Source organism: Brachyhypopomus gauderio, unplaced genomic scaffold (assembly GCF_052324685.1).
Source record: "Brachyhypopomus gauderio isolate BG-103 unplaced genomic scaffold, BGAUD_0.2 sc129, whole genome shotgun sequence".
Lineage (NCBI taxonomy): Eukaryota > Metazoa > Chordata > Actinopteri > Gymnotiformes > Hypopomidae > Brachyhypopomus > Brachyhypopomus gauderio.
In genome coordinates this window covers 422,501-439,439 of record NW_027506950.1, presented here as the reverse complement: position 1 = coordinate 439,439, position 16,939 = coordinate 422,501, and the positions used below count along the sequence as shown (strand labels likewise).

At 37.1% G+C, this 16,939-nt stretch overlaps 1 protein-coding gene and 1 long non-coding RNA gene across 2 annotated transcripts; one reads left to right on the top strand and one right to left on the bottom strand.

Moving 5' to 3' along the window:
• Window positions 1-6,322: 6,322 nt before the first annotated feature.
• On the bottom strand, window positions 6,323-9,668 carry LOC143499008 (uncharacterized). The gene is made up of 4 exons (XM_076993946.1): window positions 9,333-9,668; window positions 8,283-8,396; window positions 7,451-7,658; window positions 6,323-6,920 (listed from the first exon to the last, which is right to left on the bottom strand). The coding sequence occupies exons 1-4, from the start codon at window positions 9,509-9,511 to the stop codon at window positions 6,456-6,458; spliced, it is 966 nt and encodes a 321-aa protein (XP_076850061.1). The 5' UTR covers window positions 9,512-9,668; the 3' UTR covers window positions 6,323-6,455.
• A 4,639-nt stretch (window positions 9,669-14,307) lies between these two features.
• LOC143499007 (uncharacterized) lies at window positions 14,308-15,934 on the top strand. The gene is made up of 2 exons (XR_013126036.1): window positions 14,308-14,361; window positions 15,192-15,934. It is a non-coding gene; the product is annotated as an uncharacterized LOC143499007 (long non-coding RNA).
• Window positions 15,935-16,939: the final 1,005 nt, after the last annotated feature.

The following is a 16,939-nucleotide window of genomic DNA, read 5'->3' as shown; positions in this document are numbered from 1 at the left end:
TTTTTAGGGTTTTTTATAAGAACCCATTCATTTAGCACCAAAGTGGTTTAAATCACTTTCATTTTGAACAAAACATTTAGTTAAGTTTACTTTCAATTTGTTTTCATTTTCTTTTACATATAATTTATTATATTAGGGTTTTCTGTAAGAACCCATTCATTTAGCCCCAAAGTGGTTCAAAATAGTGTAGAAGTGGTTTAGTGTAGAAGTAATTTTTAGGATATTCCATAAGAACCCATTCATTTAGCACCAAAGTGATTTAAATAGTGTAGAAGTGGTTTTTTAGGGTTTTCCATAAGAACCCATTCATTTAGCCCCAAAGTGGTTCAAAATAGTGTATAAGTGGTTTAATTAGTGTAGAAGTAATTTTTAGGATTTTCCATAAGAACCCATTCATTTAGCACCAAAGTGGTTTAAATCACTTTCATTTCGAACAAAACATTTAGTTAAATAGTGTAGAAGTGGCTTTTTAGGGTTTTCCATAAGAACCCATTCATTTAGCACCAAAGTGGTTTAAATCACTTTCATTTTGAACAAAACATTTAGTTAAGTTTAGTTTCATTTTGTTTTCATTTTCTTTTACATTAAATTTAGTATATTAGGGTTTTCCATAAGAACCCATTCATTTAGCACCAAAGTGATTTAAATAGTGTAGAAGTGCTTTTTTAGGGTTTTCCATAAGAACCCATTCATTTAGCCCCAAAGTGGTTCAAAATAGTGTAGAAGTGGTTTAATTAGTGTAGAAGTAATTTTTAGGATTTTCCATAAGAACCCATTCATTTAGCACCAAAGTGATTTAAATAGTGTAGAAGTGGTTTTTTAGGGTTTTCCATAAGAACCTATTCATCTAGCACCAAAGTGATTTAAATAGTGTAGAAGTGGTTTTTTAGGGTTTTCTATAAGAACCCATTCATTTAGCCCCAAAGTGGTTCAAAATAGTGTATAAGTGGTTTAATTAGTGTAGAAGTAATTTTTAGGATTTTCCATAAGAACCCATTCATTTAGCACCAAAGTGATTTAAATAGTGTAGAAGTGGTTTTTTAGGGTTTTCCATAAGAACCCATTCATTTAGCCCCAAAGTGGTTCAAAATAGTGTTGAAGTGGTTTAATTAGTGTAGAAGTAATTTTTAGGATTTTCCATAAGAACCCATTCATTTAGCACCAAAGTGATTTAAATAGTGTAGAAGTGGCTTTTTAGGGTTTTCCATAAGAACCCATTCATTTAGCACCAAAGTGGTTTAAATCACTTTCATGTTGAACAAAACATTTAGTTAAGTTTAGTTTCATTTTGTTTTCATTTTCTTTTACATTAAATTTAGTATATTAGGGTTTTCCATAAGAACCCATTCATTTAGCACCAAAGTGATTTAAATAGTGTAGAAGTGGTTTTTTAGGGTTTTCCATAAGAACCCATTCATTTAGCCCCAAAGTGGTTCAAAATAGTGTAGAAGTGGTTTAATTTGTGTAGGAGTAATTTTTAGGATTTTCCATAAGAACCCATTCATTTAGCTCCAAAGTGGTTTAAATCACTTTCATTTTGAACAAAACATTTAGTTAAGTTTAGTTTCATTTTGTTTTCATTTCCTTTTACATAAAATTTAGTATATTAGGGTTTTCCATAAGAACCCAATCATTTAGCACCAAAGTGATTTAAATAGTGTAGAAGTGGTTTTTTAGGGTTTTCCATAAGAACCCATTCATTTAGCCCCAAAGTGATTCAAAATAGTGTAGAAGTGGTTTAATTAGTGTAGAAGTAATTTTTAGGATTTTCCATAAGAACCCATTCATTTAGCACCAAAGTGATTTAAATAGTGTAGAAGTGGTTTTTTAGGGTTTTCCATAAGAACCCATTCATTTAGCCCCAAAGTGGTTCAAAATAGTGTTGAAGTGGTTTAATTAGTGTAGAAGTAATTTTTAGGATTTTCCATAAGAACCCATTCATTTAGCACCAAAGTGGTTTAAATCACTTTCATTTTGAACAAAACATTTAGTTAAGTTTAGTTTCATTTTGTTTTCATTTTCTTTTACATTAAATTTAGTATATTAGGGTTTTCCATAAGAACCCATTCATTTAGCCCCAAAGTGGTTCAAAATAGTGTAGAAGTGGTTTAATTCGTGTAGGAGTAATTGGTAACACTTTACAATATGGTTCCTTAATTAATGTTTAACTACTTATTAACTAAGCAATAGGTAATGGAGAATTATCATCATAGTTTTATCTTACTTATTCTTCACTATAATAAACTACTGTGTTAGTTCACATGTAAATAATTAATAACTAGTATTTATTTATTTTGGAATCTACTCATTTATGGCCCCTAATTAATGTTTAAGTACTTATTAACTAATCAATAGGTAGTGGAGAATTATCATCATAGTTTTTCATTAATTACTCTTCACTAAAATAAACTACTGTTAGTTCATATATAAGTAATTAATAAGTAGTCTTTTAATTAATGTTTAAGTACTTATTAACTAATCAATAGGTAGTGGAGAATCATCATGATAATTTTTCATTAATTACACTTCACTAAAATAAACTACTGTTAGTTCATATATAAGTAATTAATAAGTAGTCCTTCATTAATGCTTATGTAATCATGTAATTATTACTCAAGAAGAAAATTATTAAGTGTTACTATTTCATAGATTACATGTCTAGGGTATTTTGGAGTTGGTAATATGTAGTGTAAAATAAAAACCCATGAAAAAGTGAATGAATGAGAAACAGCTGCAGGAGCTTTTTAGGTAATGTGCCACTACTCTACATGCCACTAGCATTTAAGTGTATATATATAGTCATTGCGGTCATTAAGCCACTACTGCGGTGTTAAAATCACAATTGACAAAATATGGCACATTTATTTAAGTCTGAATATAGGCCAATCTCTAATCTGTCCTTTATTTCCAAAGTCAGAGAGAAAGCTAACTTTGGAAATAAAGGACAGATTAGAGATTGCATTCTCTAATCCACAGCACTGAAACCGCACTGACTAAAGTAGTTAATGATCTCTTAATATCTCGGATAAAGAACGTTAGACCTTAGTGCTGCTGTCGACATCATTGATCACAACATTCGACTGGATAGGCTGGAGACACTCATTGGCATAATAGGTGTCTGTAGCACAACAACCAGGGCCTTTCCGTAAGAACAGTCACAAGGGCTCAGAGAGTGTCAGTGAAAGCACACGAGCACACATTTGTTACTTCACCAAAGCACTCTAGTTTATTTCACATGATGCCAGTCCTTACATATGTTGTTGGACTGGTCATATATATAAATAAACACCATTCATAGACACAAGATCAGAGAGATAAGGCATATGCCAATCATGAGCACACTTGACTAAAGTACAGCATAAAGCCTGGTTTATACTTGACGCGTTGCGAGCGGCGCGAGGGTCCGCGCGGCGAAAATGACGTAATCGCTGTGGCTCCGCCCGTGCGCGAAGGCCTCGCACGCTGTCGCTTCGCGAGGTCGTTCACCTCTCGAATTTTGTAACTTCGCGCGCGCGCTTCAGCGCGATCGACAAAGTCATGTTTGAAGGGTTCATACACCTTTACAAGGTGGAATTAAAGCACTTGTACGTCACTTTAAAGGTCCATTTCAATATTTTCCAGCATGATAAACAAAATTAAATAAAATATTTATACATATACTCGAAATGATTCGAAATAATTCGCTTTTTTATCACATTATTTAATGGTTGTTTATTTTCAAAACGCCCAATCTTAACGTCTTCACGTTCTCTCATGTTTCGTCCTGGAATTACAAGAGGCTCGTATTTGTTAACGTAATACAGGAGAACTGTTCATTCTGACAGCTAGTTGTTGTGAAACGAAGTAGTTACAATTTCAACATTTTTATGTACTTTAGCCTAAATTCCAGCACTTTTCAAACCTGAAACACAAAGCAACATCAAACATGCGTCAGGTAAATGTTCATTCCCCTTTTTATGAGGGGTGTTTCTTTATACTACCACATATCGTTTTGGACACATGTGTCAAAGTCAAGGCCCGCGGGCCACATCCGGCCCACGAGTTCATTATCTATGGCCCCCTGGATGATATTTAATTACTATTAGAACCGGCCCGCAGGCCACAGCCGCCCGCTGGTGTTTTGCACGCACAAACACTACATTCCCCACAATGCAACGGTAGCCCACGAAGTCACTGCAGTGCGCACAAGCGGCGAGGGTCAGCACGGCGAAAATGACGTAATCGCAGTGGCTCCGCCCGTGCACGAGGGCCTCGTGCGCTGTCGATTCGCGAGGTCGTGCACCTCTCGAAATTTGTAACTTTGCGCGCGCCGCGCCTCAGCGCAATGAACAAAGTCATGTTTGCAGGGTTCATACACCTTTACAAGGTGGAATTCAAGCACTTCTACGTCACTTTCAAGGTCCATTTCAATATTTCCCAGCACATTAAACTTAATTAAGTTAAATATTTATACATATATTCGAAATGATTTGAAATAATTCGCTTTTTATTCACATTATTTAATGGTTGTTTATTTTCAAAACACCCAATCTTATCGTCTTCACGTTCTCTCATGTTTCGTCCTCGAATTACAAGAGGCTCGTATTTGTTAACATAATACAAGAGAACTGTTCAGTCAGATAGCTATTTGTTGTGAAACGAAGTAGTTACAATTTCAAGCATTTTCAAGTACTTTAGCCTAAATTCCAGCACTTTTGAAACCTTTATTACTTTATTCATTTAATGTACAGGACATGTTTTCTTTGAAGGAAGTTAGTTTTTATCTGTTTGCTTGTTGAAAAATGTTTTCACTTGAAATTACTGACAGATCCATAAGAAAGTATTGCTTTATTCATTTAAGCATTAAATAATAAACACTGTGTTAGGACTTGGTTCAATAGGCTATGTGCAATCATTTCAATATGTTTTAATAAACATTGAACCAGTCCGGCCCTCAGCTTGTAGCAAATTAGGTTTTTTGGCCCTCAGTGTATTTGACTTTGACATCCCTGGTTTCAGACAACATTGCAAAGCCATATTTACGTTTGATGCCTGGTGTATATATACGGTCTCTGGTCAGGTAAAAATGTTCTTTCACCGGTTTTGCAGAGGTTTTTTATTTTCCATTGCCACCTATCGTTTCGGAGAACACTGCAGCGACGCTCGCAAAAGTAACGCCTACACCGCTCGTGCAGGGTCGCGTGAGGTGGGCGGAGCCGCGCGCTACGGTCACTCGCGAAAGTATAAACCAGGAGTCCCCCTCTCCCCTGGTGGAACATTTACTTCTGTCTGGAACATGTCTTCATTCCTGTCTTCTGAGAGTGACACAAAACTTCCTGTTTAGGCTGCACACAATGTTCTAAAATAATGTATGCAATTACAAATTTGTCCTTGTAAATAATGACTGCTCAGAATGCACAAACGTAAAATATGGTGTCCCACAAGTATCTGTATTGGGCCCCATATTATTCTCATTATATATATGCTACCACTAGGCACAATCATTCATAAGCATATTTTCTTCCATTGCTATGCAGATGATACTCAGTTGTATTGTGACGGGCAGGGTGAGCGAAAATAAATGGAAGCGATCACGCCAAGTCTCAGGGAAATAGGATGGTTTAATATGTAAAGTGCGCAAACCAAAACCCGTGAACTGATCCGAATTAAGGATATAATAACCAGCAGTCAACTGGTACAAAGACAAGACATATATAGACGAACAAACGACCCTCAGGTGAGACGGATCGCGGGCTCCGCCCACCTGAGGGACGAACACAACACCACACCCACAGGACAAGCTGCTGCTGTAGACGGGGGCGACCAGTAGGGGGCCGCCGTACCGTGACATGTATATATCTTCTAATCCAGATAATGTCAATACTGTTGTTTCTTCTTGGATAAAATTCCTCTTACCCTAGATGGTTTTTCAGTAAAAATCTACCTGAAAAAGCTTAGGTGTCACTATCGATTGACACATACATATGCAATGTCAATAAGGCTGCCTTTGTCCATTTACATAATATTTGCAAGTTATCAGATGCAGAAAGCTGGTTCACACTTTACAGATTAAACTAATATAAAGTGTAAAGCTGTGAGGAATGAGGCAGGATGCATGGACGAGTTCCTTCAACACGTAGCTTTATTAGCTTACACAAGTGAAGAAACTGTAGCCCTCAGCAAACCATTAACACAAACGGATGCAACACTGAACTGAATATATACTCACACAATATATACTTGACACAATGAGCACCGCGTGTAACACATTGCACTAACAAGACAGGTGAACAGCCACACCCACAGGAAGTACATATACTTTATACACACACACACACACACACACACACAGAATACATCTACACATGCCCAAAGGGAGGGGCCTGGGGCTGTAATGTGTCATAAAGGTATTTTAATTGGATGCTCTAGTCCCTAAAGAAACAGAATCCTAAATAGGGCTAGAAGGGCTAGTTTGTCTAAACTGGAAAAAACTGTCGTATGTCTTTTAACAAACGTCCAATAAGGCCATCACGGTGGTTCTTTCCAAGCCAGTATGTCCACTCGATAACTGCAAGATGCTCCTTCAACAGTTTTTCAGTTCTGTTCCCTCGCATTCTCCAAATTTGGCCTTTATAGATAGCCCAGGCTCTTTCCAAATGTTGTGTATGGCCACCACTCAGAGGGTCAACAAACCATCTTCTGTGGTTTACACTGAAGTGCATATATCCTGCATTTTCAAGTGCCCCCATGTAAGCTCTCCACTGATCACTTATAATTGTTGATCCTCTACGTACATGCCTTCTGATTATAGGGAGCAAGTGATGTCGTGATCTTTTTTCCACCAGCCTGAGAATGGGCCTTCTCCTATCTTCTCTCACACCAAGTATTCCAAAAACCCACTTTCTTCTTTTCCAGGTGCGCCCAAATCTACCACGGCCATACTGTCAAAAAATATATATATATACATATTGCAGTTATGACAATATTCTCAATAGTATTTGCCATATAATCACTCAACTACCAGGCATGTTATAATATGCTGACATATCCTCTTACAGTAATAAAAGCAATTCAATTATTTGTATTCCCATATGAGACTGAGAGCTGTATGCCACCACAGAGGTTATTTTTTATCCCACAAAATTTGTTAAAGGAATACTCCAAAATTTTAACCTCACCTGTTTTTTTTACATCATACAGGTTTCATTTCTTCTAGCATGTATGACAATACTATGGCACTGTACAGGCCAGATCTATGTGTTTCAAGTCACCAGGTTTCCTAATCAAAGATAAACATATTGGAATGATATGAGAATTATTTTCTGGGGTATTCCTTTAAAATTTGTGCCAGGGTGAATAGCTCACTATAACACATATTATACATATCAGTTAAAACATATAAAGCCAGGTCTGAACTGAGAGCTGTTTTTACCAAGATCTGATATATATCCAGGGTAACAGCTGATCTTACCTTACGTTTATGACAGAAATTACTTTCATCTATTATCACAAACTCTCTCTGTCCTCCAACTTGCTGTCCTGTTCTTCTCCTCTTCCTTTTTATTGCACTCTTGCAGATCATTCGCAGTGTTTTATTCATTTTGGATAGCGTGCGTGTGCTTCCACAAACACCGTCTTGTATCAGATCGATTTGCCGCAGCCGTAATCCTTGTGCAAACCTAAAAAGAAAGATTGTAAAAACTCATGCATCACTTTTAGATTCTTTTAGGGCCTGCTGACTGTATTGTACTGAGTGGAATGAGTGAGTGAGTTTGTCACGGAGTTAAAAGCTAGGTCTGTGAGGGACCTCACATCTATTTAAAATAGCCAAATATCACCAAAAATATTATATTTTACTCTATATTCCAGACATATTAATTTGGTATGTCTTATGTGTTAAGACAAAGGCATTTTTGTTAGTTTTCTTTTGTTTCTTCTTTCTCAAAAACACACATTATATGTCCAATGGTTTTCAGACATTCCTTCTTTGTAACGCGTAATGCCCAGGCAACCCCTAAACTCAGTACTAGAGGAGCTCAACCCGACTACATCCCCCACCCATCTCCAGAATACTAATTATCTCTGCCAAAACCTGTTTGTAAAAAGAAGAAAACTAGAGTAAATAATTGTTACAGTTTAAAATTGCATCATAACCTTAACAAAAGAATGTACTTCAAGCAGCCAATCAGATTTCAGTTTTTAACCTGCTCTAAGTAAATGCCCACCCACTATTATTGCCATGCTTATAAAAAGATTTGGAAAATATTGAACTCTGAAATACAAGGAGATCAATAATTTCACACCTGTGGATAAATTTAATCCAGCTTTGAAGACTTATCTTGCTCCTCTCAAACATGGATCCTGATCTGACTGACTTCTTGACCGTCTTCCCTCTGTGGGTCTTATACCGACACTCCCTGGGCAAGAAATACCAGAGAAAGCATAACATTGAAATACAGTAAGATACACCAATCAGAGTAATTGTTCGCAGACCAATGCTTTCAGCTTAGGCCACCACTGATAAACAGGGTCTATTAATTAAGTACATTCTCATGCAACAATAACTGTATCACATGCCCATTGTCTCATATAGCTTTACTACCATACTACTGCTTAATTTTGTCACACAGACCGGTAAAATGTATTTAATAAAAGCTTCTATACTAGATGTGATAATTATTATGGAGCATGTAATGTTCTGTGAGTTAACATAGTGTCAAAAAAGCATTAATATTACACCACATATGTAATATGTGAAATATGAAGGGCAATGAGGGCGGCATGGTGGTGTGGTGGTTAGCACTGTCGCCTCGCAGCAAGGCGGTCTGGGTTCGATTCTCGGTCTGGGCTGCTCTGTGTGGAGTTTGCATGTTCTCCCTGTGCCTGCATGGGTTTCCTCCGGGTACTCCGGTTTCCTCCCACAGTCCAAAGACATAAATTGCCCGTAGGTGTGAGTGCGTGTGTGTTGGCTATGCGGTGGACTGGCGACCTGCCCATGGTGTACCCTGCCTTCGCCCGGAGATGCTGGGATTGGCTCCAACCCCCCGTGACCCCGACTAGCGGGATTAAGCGGTTCAGATAATGGATGGATGGATGAAGGGAAATGTTTTTATTCACCTGCTTATAAAAGTGAAGCATTTACATTCTGACCCATAGACTAATTCAGTCTGTATTTTGACCAGTAGCTGTACTGTAACTGTTGCACAATCTAAGGTGCAACGGAAATTTAGAGCAAGAAGCTACAAATAAAATACAAAGTTATGTCTCAATAGCAAACTATCCCATATAAGTGGTGTGTTATTACTTTTGTTTAATAAAGAATTATATTGTTCTTACCACTTAACTTAACTTACCACTGTGCCCCATCACGCAGCTCCAATCTTGGCTTCATTTGCATGTTTCGCTTGCAAAGTCTGCACTTCATTCTTCTTTTCAAAAGTCTTTTTTTCTGAAGCCATTTTATTAGCCTTGCGGTACTTTTACTTGTTGCCCTGCCATCACAAAGGTGAAGTATTTTTCTAGCCAAATCCATTCCCTTAACATTAAACTAGAAACATCACTTTTCATTATGGCTTTATGCCTGCTTGGAGAAAAAAACGTGCGCGGGGTTGTCACGTGACAAATTCGCGCGGGCCCAAGAGCGTCTGCGTCAAAAGTGCAGAGCGATATTTCAAATGAGAAACCGAAACATAATTCGAGTGCTCAGAGATGTGCAGTTATTTGGATTAGCTCCCAACTTGGGCTCTGTTGTTACATGGGATAACACTCTCAATCCCGGTTCAGAACACTTTTTAGAAGTGAGTGAGCCTGTAAACGAGCCTACGTGGGTGGTTGTTATCCCTTGCCGTTATTACCCCGACTCTGAAGAAGAGCGTAGCATGGAGGGCGAGCGGAAAAGCAAAAGAATTAACGAAAAGAAACAACGAAGACTCGAGGAAGACTCTGCAGGTAAGAAACCCGTAGATATAGGAACATAAATGTTGTGGTTCTGGCGAAGATGAAACATGCAGTTAGCTAGCTAATTAACTTAGCTAGCTAAGTTGGCTATACAGTTAGCGATCTTATCTCCAAATTATATTCAGCGTGCTGCAGTTAGCTAAAGAAACGTTAAGTTTTCTGAACAGAAGTACTGCATTTTTTACCTTGTCAAGTGAGAGACTTTGTGGGATTATTTTGGTTTGTTGGAATTATATTTGTACATTGTTAAGTACAGTTTAAATGTATAAATGTGCAATTAGATACTGGCTGTCGCCTCAGTACAGTTTTGCAGTGGGGAGTTTTCTCAGAGGGCCTAAAAATATTCTTAAAACTAGTGGTGGGCCGTTAACGGCGTTCGTTAATTTGATACTCTTATCGGGCGATATAAAAATTATCGCCGTTAATCTATTTTTAAAGTTGGGTTTGGGAACTGGGTCAAAATGGATAATCAAACTATGATGACTTTCAACTTGATAGTTGAGCTCGGCTGTATTCCTAACCAAATTGCACAGTAGGGGCGAGAACGAGTTTTCAAACCTGTGAATTACATATCGTACATGTGTTTACATGGATGCAGCCAAGGTCTGCTTCATGGAAAATTCATTTTTAGGAACGTAAAGTGTTACCGGAGCGGAGCTCGGAGCGGTCGTTTTCTGCATGGTCCTAGTGCTAGATTCGTCGCTATTTAAATATTTCTTTTTAACCGTTAAAACTGCAGAGGACCAAAACCGGCTTTTGAAAAAGTTCCCCCCAAATTACGTCCGTGAGGTTAAATGTACTAAATGTTGGCTTACATTTCAAATATTATGTTTAGCTGAATAAACATGTTATCAACCCCTTTTAATGTACAGTATAGGCTTTCAAATTCATGTTTAACTGAATAAACCGTTGAACACGAGTAGCCTAAATTTTATTGAGCATGTTTTTTTTCTTCAAATATCAAAGTAGAACAGCTTCCTCAAGCAGTCATTGATGCATTTTGGAAACAGGAGATGAGCCCCTGGTCTAATGCACCCTCTGTATTAAGAAACCCTATCTCAAAAACTGACTTTTAGTCATTACTTGGGTAGCACGCATATGAGCCATTTTAATATAGATTATAGGTATGATGACAAAATTTTCAAACAGCCCCAAGCTTAAAAAGAATTACATATCTAGACAGAGCTGAAATATACCTTTAAAATGATACCTGGATTTAGAAAATTGGTTGAGAATTGATAGTTATGATATTTGTAATATCATGTATCACAATAAAATATAATACATTAATTACAATAGAAGTCGTGTGACTGAAATTCACATAATCTAATTCTAATTAATCATAATTAATAATTAATCATAATCTAATTCGAAGTGATGTTAACTATATTACCATTTAACAACAAGTTATATCAGAAAACAATGAGATTAAACTACACAACACTGGTATCAGTACCGATTTCAAGAAAACACTGTGGGAATTAGTTAAACCGAGTCGCCGCTTTTAGCCTAAAGTTGCTAGCTACCGTGACGCTCGATACACAAATGTCAATCATGACTGCCTATTTTCCGCGGTCTAGTAAAGTACTTTCGCCTGCACAGATTTCTATTAAATTTGGTCAGTATTGAGATAAAAGCAGTATTTTTAGGTCCATATATTTCGATGGTGTCCGGAGCGTTGATGAAGCCCACAGACCGATTGAAAACAACAAAATATCTTCTCGCTGGTCTGCCGACCTGAAATCGCCTCAGAGTTTACTATTAGCAGTGCCTGATGACTGGCTGGGTTGTGCTTGACGAAGTCACAGTAGTATTCAGGAAAAAACATACACCTGCTAGGCGGTGAGGAGTGATGTTATATGACACCCTTACAAAAGTACAACGTAGTTTGGAACACATTACTGAGCCAGAATTTTTCGCATCGAACGTTGGTTCGTCAGCAGACCTATAGATTAATCTAGATTAATTTCAAGATTTCAGTGAGATTAATCTAGATTTAAAAAATTAATCTATACCCACCCCTACTTAAAACATAAATATATATAATATAATTTATCCAATTTAATCTACTTACAGTTTTACAATCGACATCTAAACAATTACAAAAATATAAGCAAATAAATTATTCAGCCGTGTCTATTCAATCTGTGTTGGAAGGTGAGGGGTTAAGTGGAAGCCTGTGGGCCTGTGTCTCCCCCTATCAGGACTGTGATGCCCGCTGTTCGTTTACAGAGGGCCTGGCAGTTATAATTCAGCAATACCAGTTTCAAATGACAGTAAAATTGACCAATCATATCTTCCCTCTTAGTGGGCGGGCTTAACTGTATGATAATTTCCGCCCGCTGTGGCGACGCTAGCTGTCGTTAGCGTACCACCGCTAGCTAGTTTCGATTCATTCCTTTGATGCCCTCGTACGTGTTGTTTACATATTCCGCTCCCGAGGAACACGGAGCTGTGAACCTTATTTTGCTTAAAATGTTATCTAGTACATATGTTATTGTTTATTGCATTTCTATAGCTGTACTGTCGTCTCAATTATTTTTCTTTATTGCAGTTAATTAGGAGAGGAAACAATTTTTTCCCGGGGGGGTGGAGGAGATGGGAGCAGGCCCAGGTTTAATGGTCACGGTTCACTACTGGTTTATTGTTGCAAATGTCATACGTGACCTTGCTGTACTGAGACATCACTCTGTCACTGTGTTTATACCTTTTTCTTTCTCACAGAAACATTTGAAGATCCTCAGGCATTAGATTTGGTAGTATTACCAGAAGGTTCTCAATGCCCAAACCTTAACGCTGCCAGCCCAGTCTTGGAAATTCCAGGTCAAAGGAAAATAATTAAGACCTCCACCCAAAGCTCAATGGTCAAAGGTGAGATTTATTTATATAACCCTTTGCACAACAAATGTCACAAAGCAGCTTTACATAAAGTTTTACAAATGCATGAGGGTCCAAGGAAAATCTCCCTAGGTGAGATTTAGGTTATAAACCAACACTCAAGACAGAACACAACCTTCACTGGATGGCTCAGCTAGCAGTCCATACTTTATTATTCAACTGGCAAAACATTTTCTAAATGCTTTGTCTGAGAATAATAAATCAGAATAAAAGAAGTATATTGGATTTGTAGAGATAAACATTACATGACCATCTACATACAGTACATGTGCCGGTCATTAACATGCATGTGGCTCCATCAGATGTGTCTATAGTAGCATAATTAAAGGGACGGCCTGGGGTGACTATAGTTCACCCAAGGTATATACTATAAAGCATTACCTCTTCAAACTGATAACAAGGATCTTTAGACCTTATCCTGTTCAGTAGATGACAATAACGAGGAGCCACATATAATCAGTAATGATCAGTTTATGTTGATAGTTGATCTTGTGTTCATTCAAAAATACATATTCTGCCTTTGAAGGAGCAGCACCAACCCTTCAGGCTGCTTTAAGGAGAGCAAACGAAGAAAATGCTGTTCTGAAGGTGAAAGTGAAAAGTCTTGAGGAGAAGGTTGGGTTACTAGAGAATGACAAAAAGTTTCTTCAACAAAGACTGAGTGAAGGTAAGCAGTGCAGGAGGTTGATTGACCAGGGGCTGCATTACAGAAAATGCCTATCTTTAGTACTAAATAAAGAACTGAGAGGTCAGGGTAAGATTTGTTACAAATATAAATCTTAAATTAGAATACTAAACTACTTGTTTGAGGTTGTTATTGAGTAGTTATGTGGTGACAGTGGAAATCAAGTCTGGAGTGTCTGGGATTTTTGAAATGTTAGGAAAAAGACATGCCAGTTATTGTGAGTTTGTTGCCTGTCAAAGCTCCCTAAAATGATAAAACAGATAAGTTAAACAGAAGGATAAAATTATGAAGTTAGGCTTCTGCCCTACATTCAGATTGAAGTTGCCTTGGTCACTAAACAGACAAGATTTCAGTGTTGGGATGTTTTTGTAATATGACCCCAGTTTACCAGTTCCATCTCATGTTTACCTGCCTGATTTAGGATTGAAAGAAAGCATGATATCTTCTCTGTTTTTACTGTTGATATTTAAATGTGATGTATGTTATTGAAATTGTGGCTATTGTTATTTAAGCGCTGGTGATGAGGAAAGCAGCCTCTGGACAAAGACCTCAGTCACACGTGAGTATTAGTGACAGCAGTGAAGGCGAGGACAGCAGCAGTATGGAAGAGGATAGCACAAATTCTACATCTTCATCTTGCCAGCAAAAGAAGAGAGAGAAAGAGAAGAAAAAGAGATTGTGGAAAAAAGCTAATAAGGGCGAATGTAGAAATGTGGTGATGGAAAAAAAGAAGAGGCAAAAGAAACGACAGCTGGATTCTGACACAAGTTCTGACACTGATGCCTTCCCAAAACAAAAGAAGAGCAAGAAGAGGAAGATGAAAGAATATCCAAAGAAGAAAGGTATTATTATTATTACAACATTATTACTTAGTAATAATGCATAAGTACTTACTTTGCTCCTTAGAACGTTCAGTTGTTGCTGTTTTTCAATAATTTTGCATTCTATCTGAATTGCGAGTTTGTTAGGTACATCTAAATAATACTAGTATTTATTTGACTTTTTAATCAGTACACCCGTCATATACGTGCACTTTGTAGGTTTACTGTTACTAATATTAGACCATTGCAATAACCAATTTTGTATTTGTCAGCCCACTTTTTACTACATCCAATGAAAAGGCACCACCAAAGACACACCTCTGAAAGATATAATTGGGGTGGCGGTCTATTTTCATTACATCAGTGACACTGTTATTGTAGTGTTTGTGTTGCTTGTATGACAGAGGTGTATCTGGAATTTTTACACATCATTGTCAAAGTCCCAGCCAAAGGCGGCTATGTAGTCAGAAGCAATCGTTGATCACATGCTAGAGAAAGACTTGCTAATCCCAGTCCTAGCAACCCCACACTATGCTTTGTCACATCTAGCACATTTGAAGAAATGTATTTTATAAGTAAAAAACAGTCCGTATTGGTCAGGTATGTCGAGTAGGGAAACAAAAATGTGAAGAGCATGGAGTCACTATGACTAGGATTTGCTAACGCAAATGACACTGACAGACGAATTGTTATATAGATAATATGTGCAGCAAATGAGTGTTATACAGTTAGTAATGGTAAGTCGACAAAACACCTATATTATAAAATGAATGTGGGTACAAAGTAGTAGTATCGAACAAACTGCCAGCTCAGTGCAAGTTAGATAGCCTTAAATTTATTTTGTTTTGCAGTTGGGATGCCCGAAGATGTGATTTCCAGATACAGGCGTGTTCTGAAGGCTGTGTCTAGAGGCATGTCGAAAACTGATGCTTACAGTTATGTTGGTGTCAATCGCAAAACAATTGTGGACACAGCAGCAATTGCAGAGTTAAAGCAGGTGGATCCTGAATCTTACCACCAGATACGGGCTATGTTCCACAAAGGAAGAAAAGGGCACACCTTATATGATTTTGCAGAGCAATGCAAAAGTGTATTTTCAAAAAAACCAGAGCTCAAAGCCACAGTTGAACGGATGAAAGAAGATGGCAGACTGCTAGATATCCATACCTATAATTAAACAGTGCTTTGAATTTACATAATTTTCATGTGAACTTCATGTGAACTAAACTATGGTAACACAATTTATTTGATTCTGTTTCATTTGGCAAGAATTGTATCAATGGAACACATAGATTACACATTTAAATTGCTTAATTTTAAAGCACATTGGTAAAATATTCTATAATGTGAATGTTGGATCATTTGTTTTCTTTGAAAGTCTTTGTTTACAGTTTAAAATTACAGGATTATGTTATCCATGTAGGTCATGGATAGTATTGGTTATAATATCTGTTAGGTTTGCAACTTTATTGTTATTAAGGACTTTTCATTTCTTATTGTGTTATTGTGTTGCGCACTTCTGAATACTCATGCAAGTGTGAAGGTGATTTTTTTACAGTGTTGTGAATAAAAAACTGAACATGTTGATGCATAAGTCTTTCTTGGGAAAATAATGTATTATATTAGTTATTACTACAATTAATTGATTATCAAGTTATTGTATAGGTACACTGTGACACTCATCAAAAACAGTAATCAGTTTCTGCTAGTTCTTAAGTAGTAGTTAATAGTACATGTAAGATACCTAAACTTCTCACTTTACTTGTGGGGACACATAATAATAAGTAAGGTTGATGTTCAAGTAATTAATGCTTCATTAATGACTAACTAACAACACTAAGAAAGTGATGTACGTTAACACTTTTTGTCCAAGACAGGTCACCAAATGCAGTAGCTTTCAATATAATATAATAACAACACTGGTGTGCATGTGTACTTGAGGAACTTCACCAGGTCAGAGCTTGCTGATGTGAGTCCAACATAGATAAACAACCAACATGCAAAAAAATGAACAAACCTTAAAGGTATACCTGCCAAATGGCAGTGGTTTGGTAGTTCTAGTAAGTCAACTGTACTGCTAAGTAAATACGTGATTACTTATTCTGAAGTTACTTACTGTGCAGGCAGGAGACGGGAGCAACGTTTAAAGCAGCGGCAAAAACGAACAACACTCATGACAAAGGTCGAACAACAACTGATGAAGGACATGGGCATTATGCACACTTACATATCTCAACAATAATACATGTGCTTTGAGACTAGAGATAGGTGAGACATCTAGACATCGCTACACACACACTCACACACGGGCGTATCCAAACCAGTGTAAATGCACACAAAGATACGCCGGAGTGACAAGTACATAAGCATTAATAAAGGACTGATTAAGTGAGTAGTTACAAAAATAGATGAAGACAACTTATTAATTACTTATATGTGAACTAACAGTGAAGTGAAGAGTAATTAATGAAAACGATGATGATAATTCTCTATTACTTGTTGCTTAGCTAATAAGTACATAAACATTAATTAAGGAACCGAAAGAAAGTAGTTACAAAAATAGATGAAGACTACTTATTAATTACTTATATGTGAACTA

Coding starts and splice junctions, on each gene's coding strand:
- LOC143499008 (XM_076993946.1), bottom strand. CDS start 9,511: ATGGATTTGGCTAGAAAAATACTTCACCTTTGTGATGGCAGGGCAACA. Junction 8,397..9,332: donor CTGCGTGATGGGGCACAGTG/GTAAGTTAAGTT, acceptor TTTCTTGCCCAG/GGAGTGTCGGTATAAGACCC. Junction 7,659..8,282: donor TGGATTAAATTTATCCACAG/GTGTGAAATTAT, acceptor CTTTCTTTTTAG/GTTTGCACAAGGATTACGGC.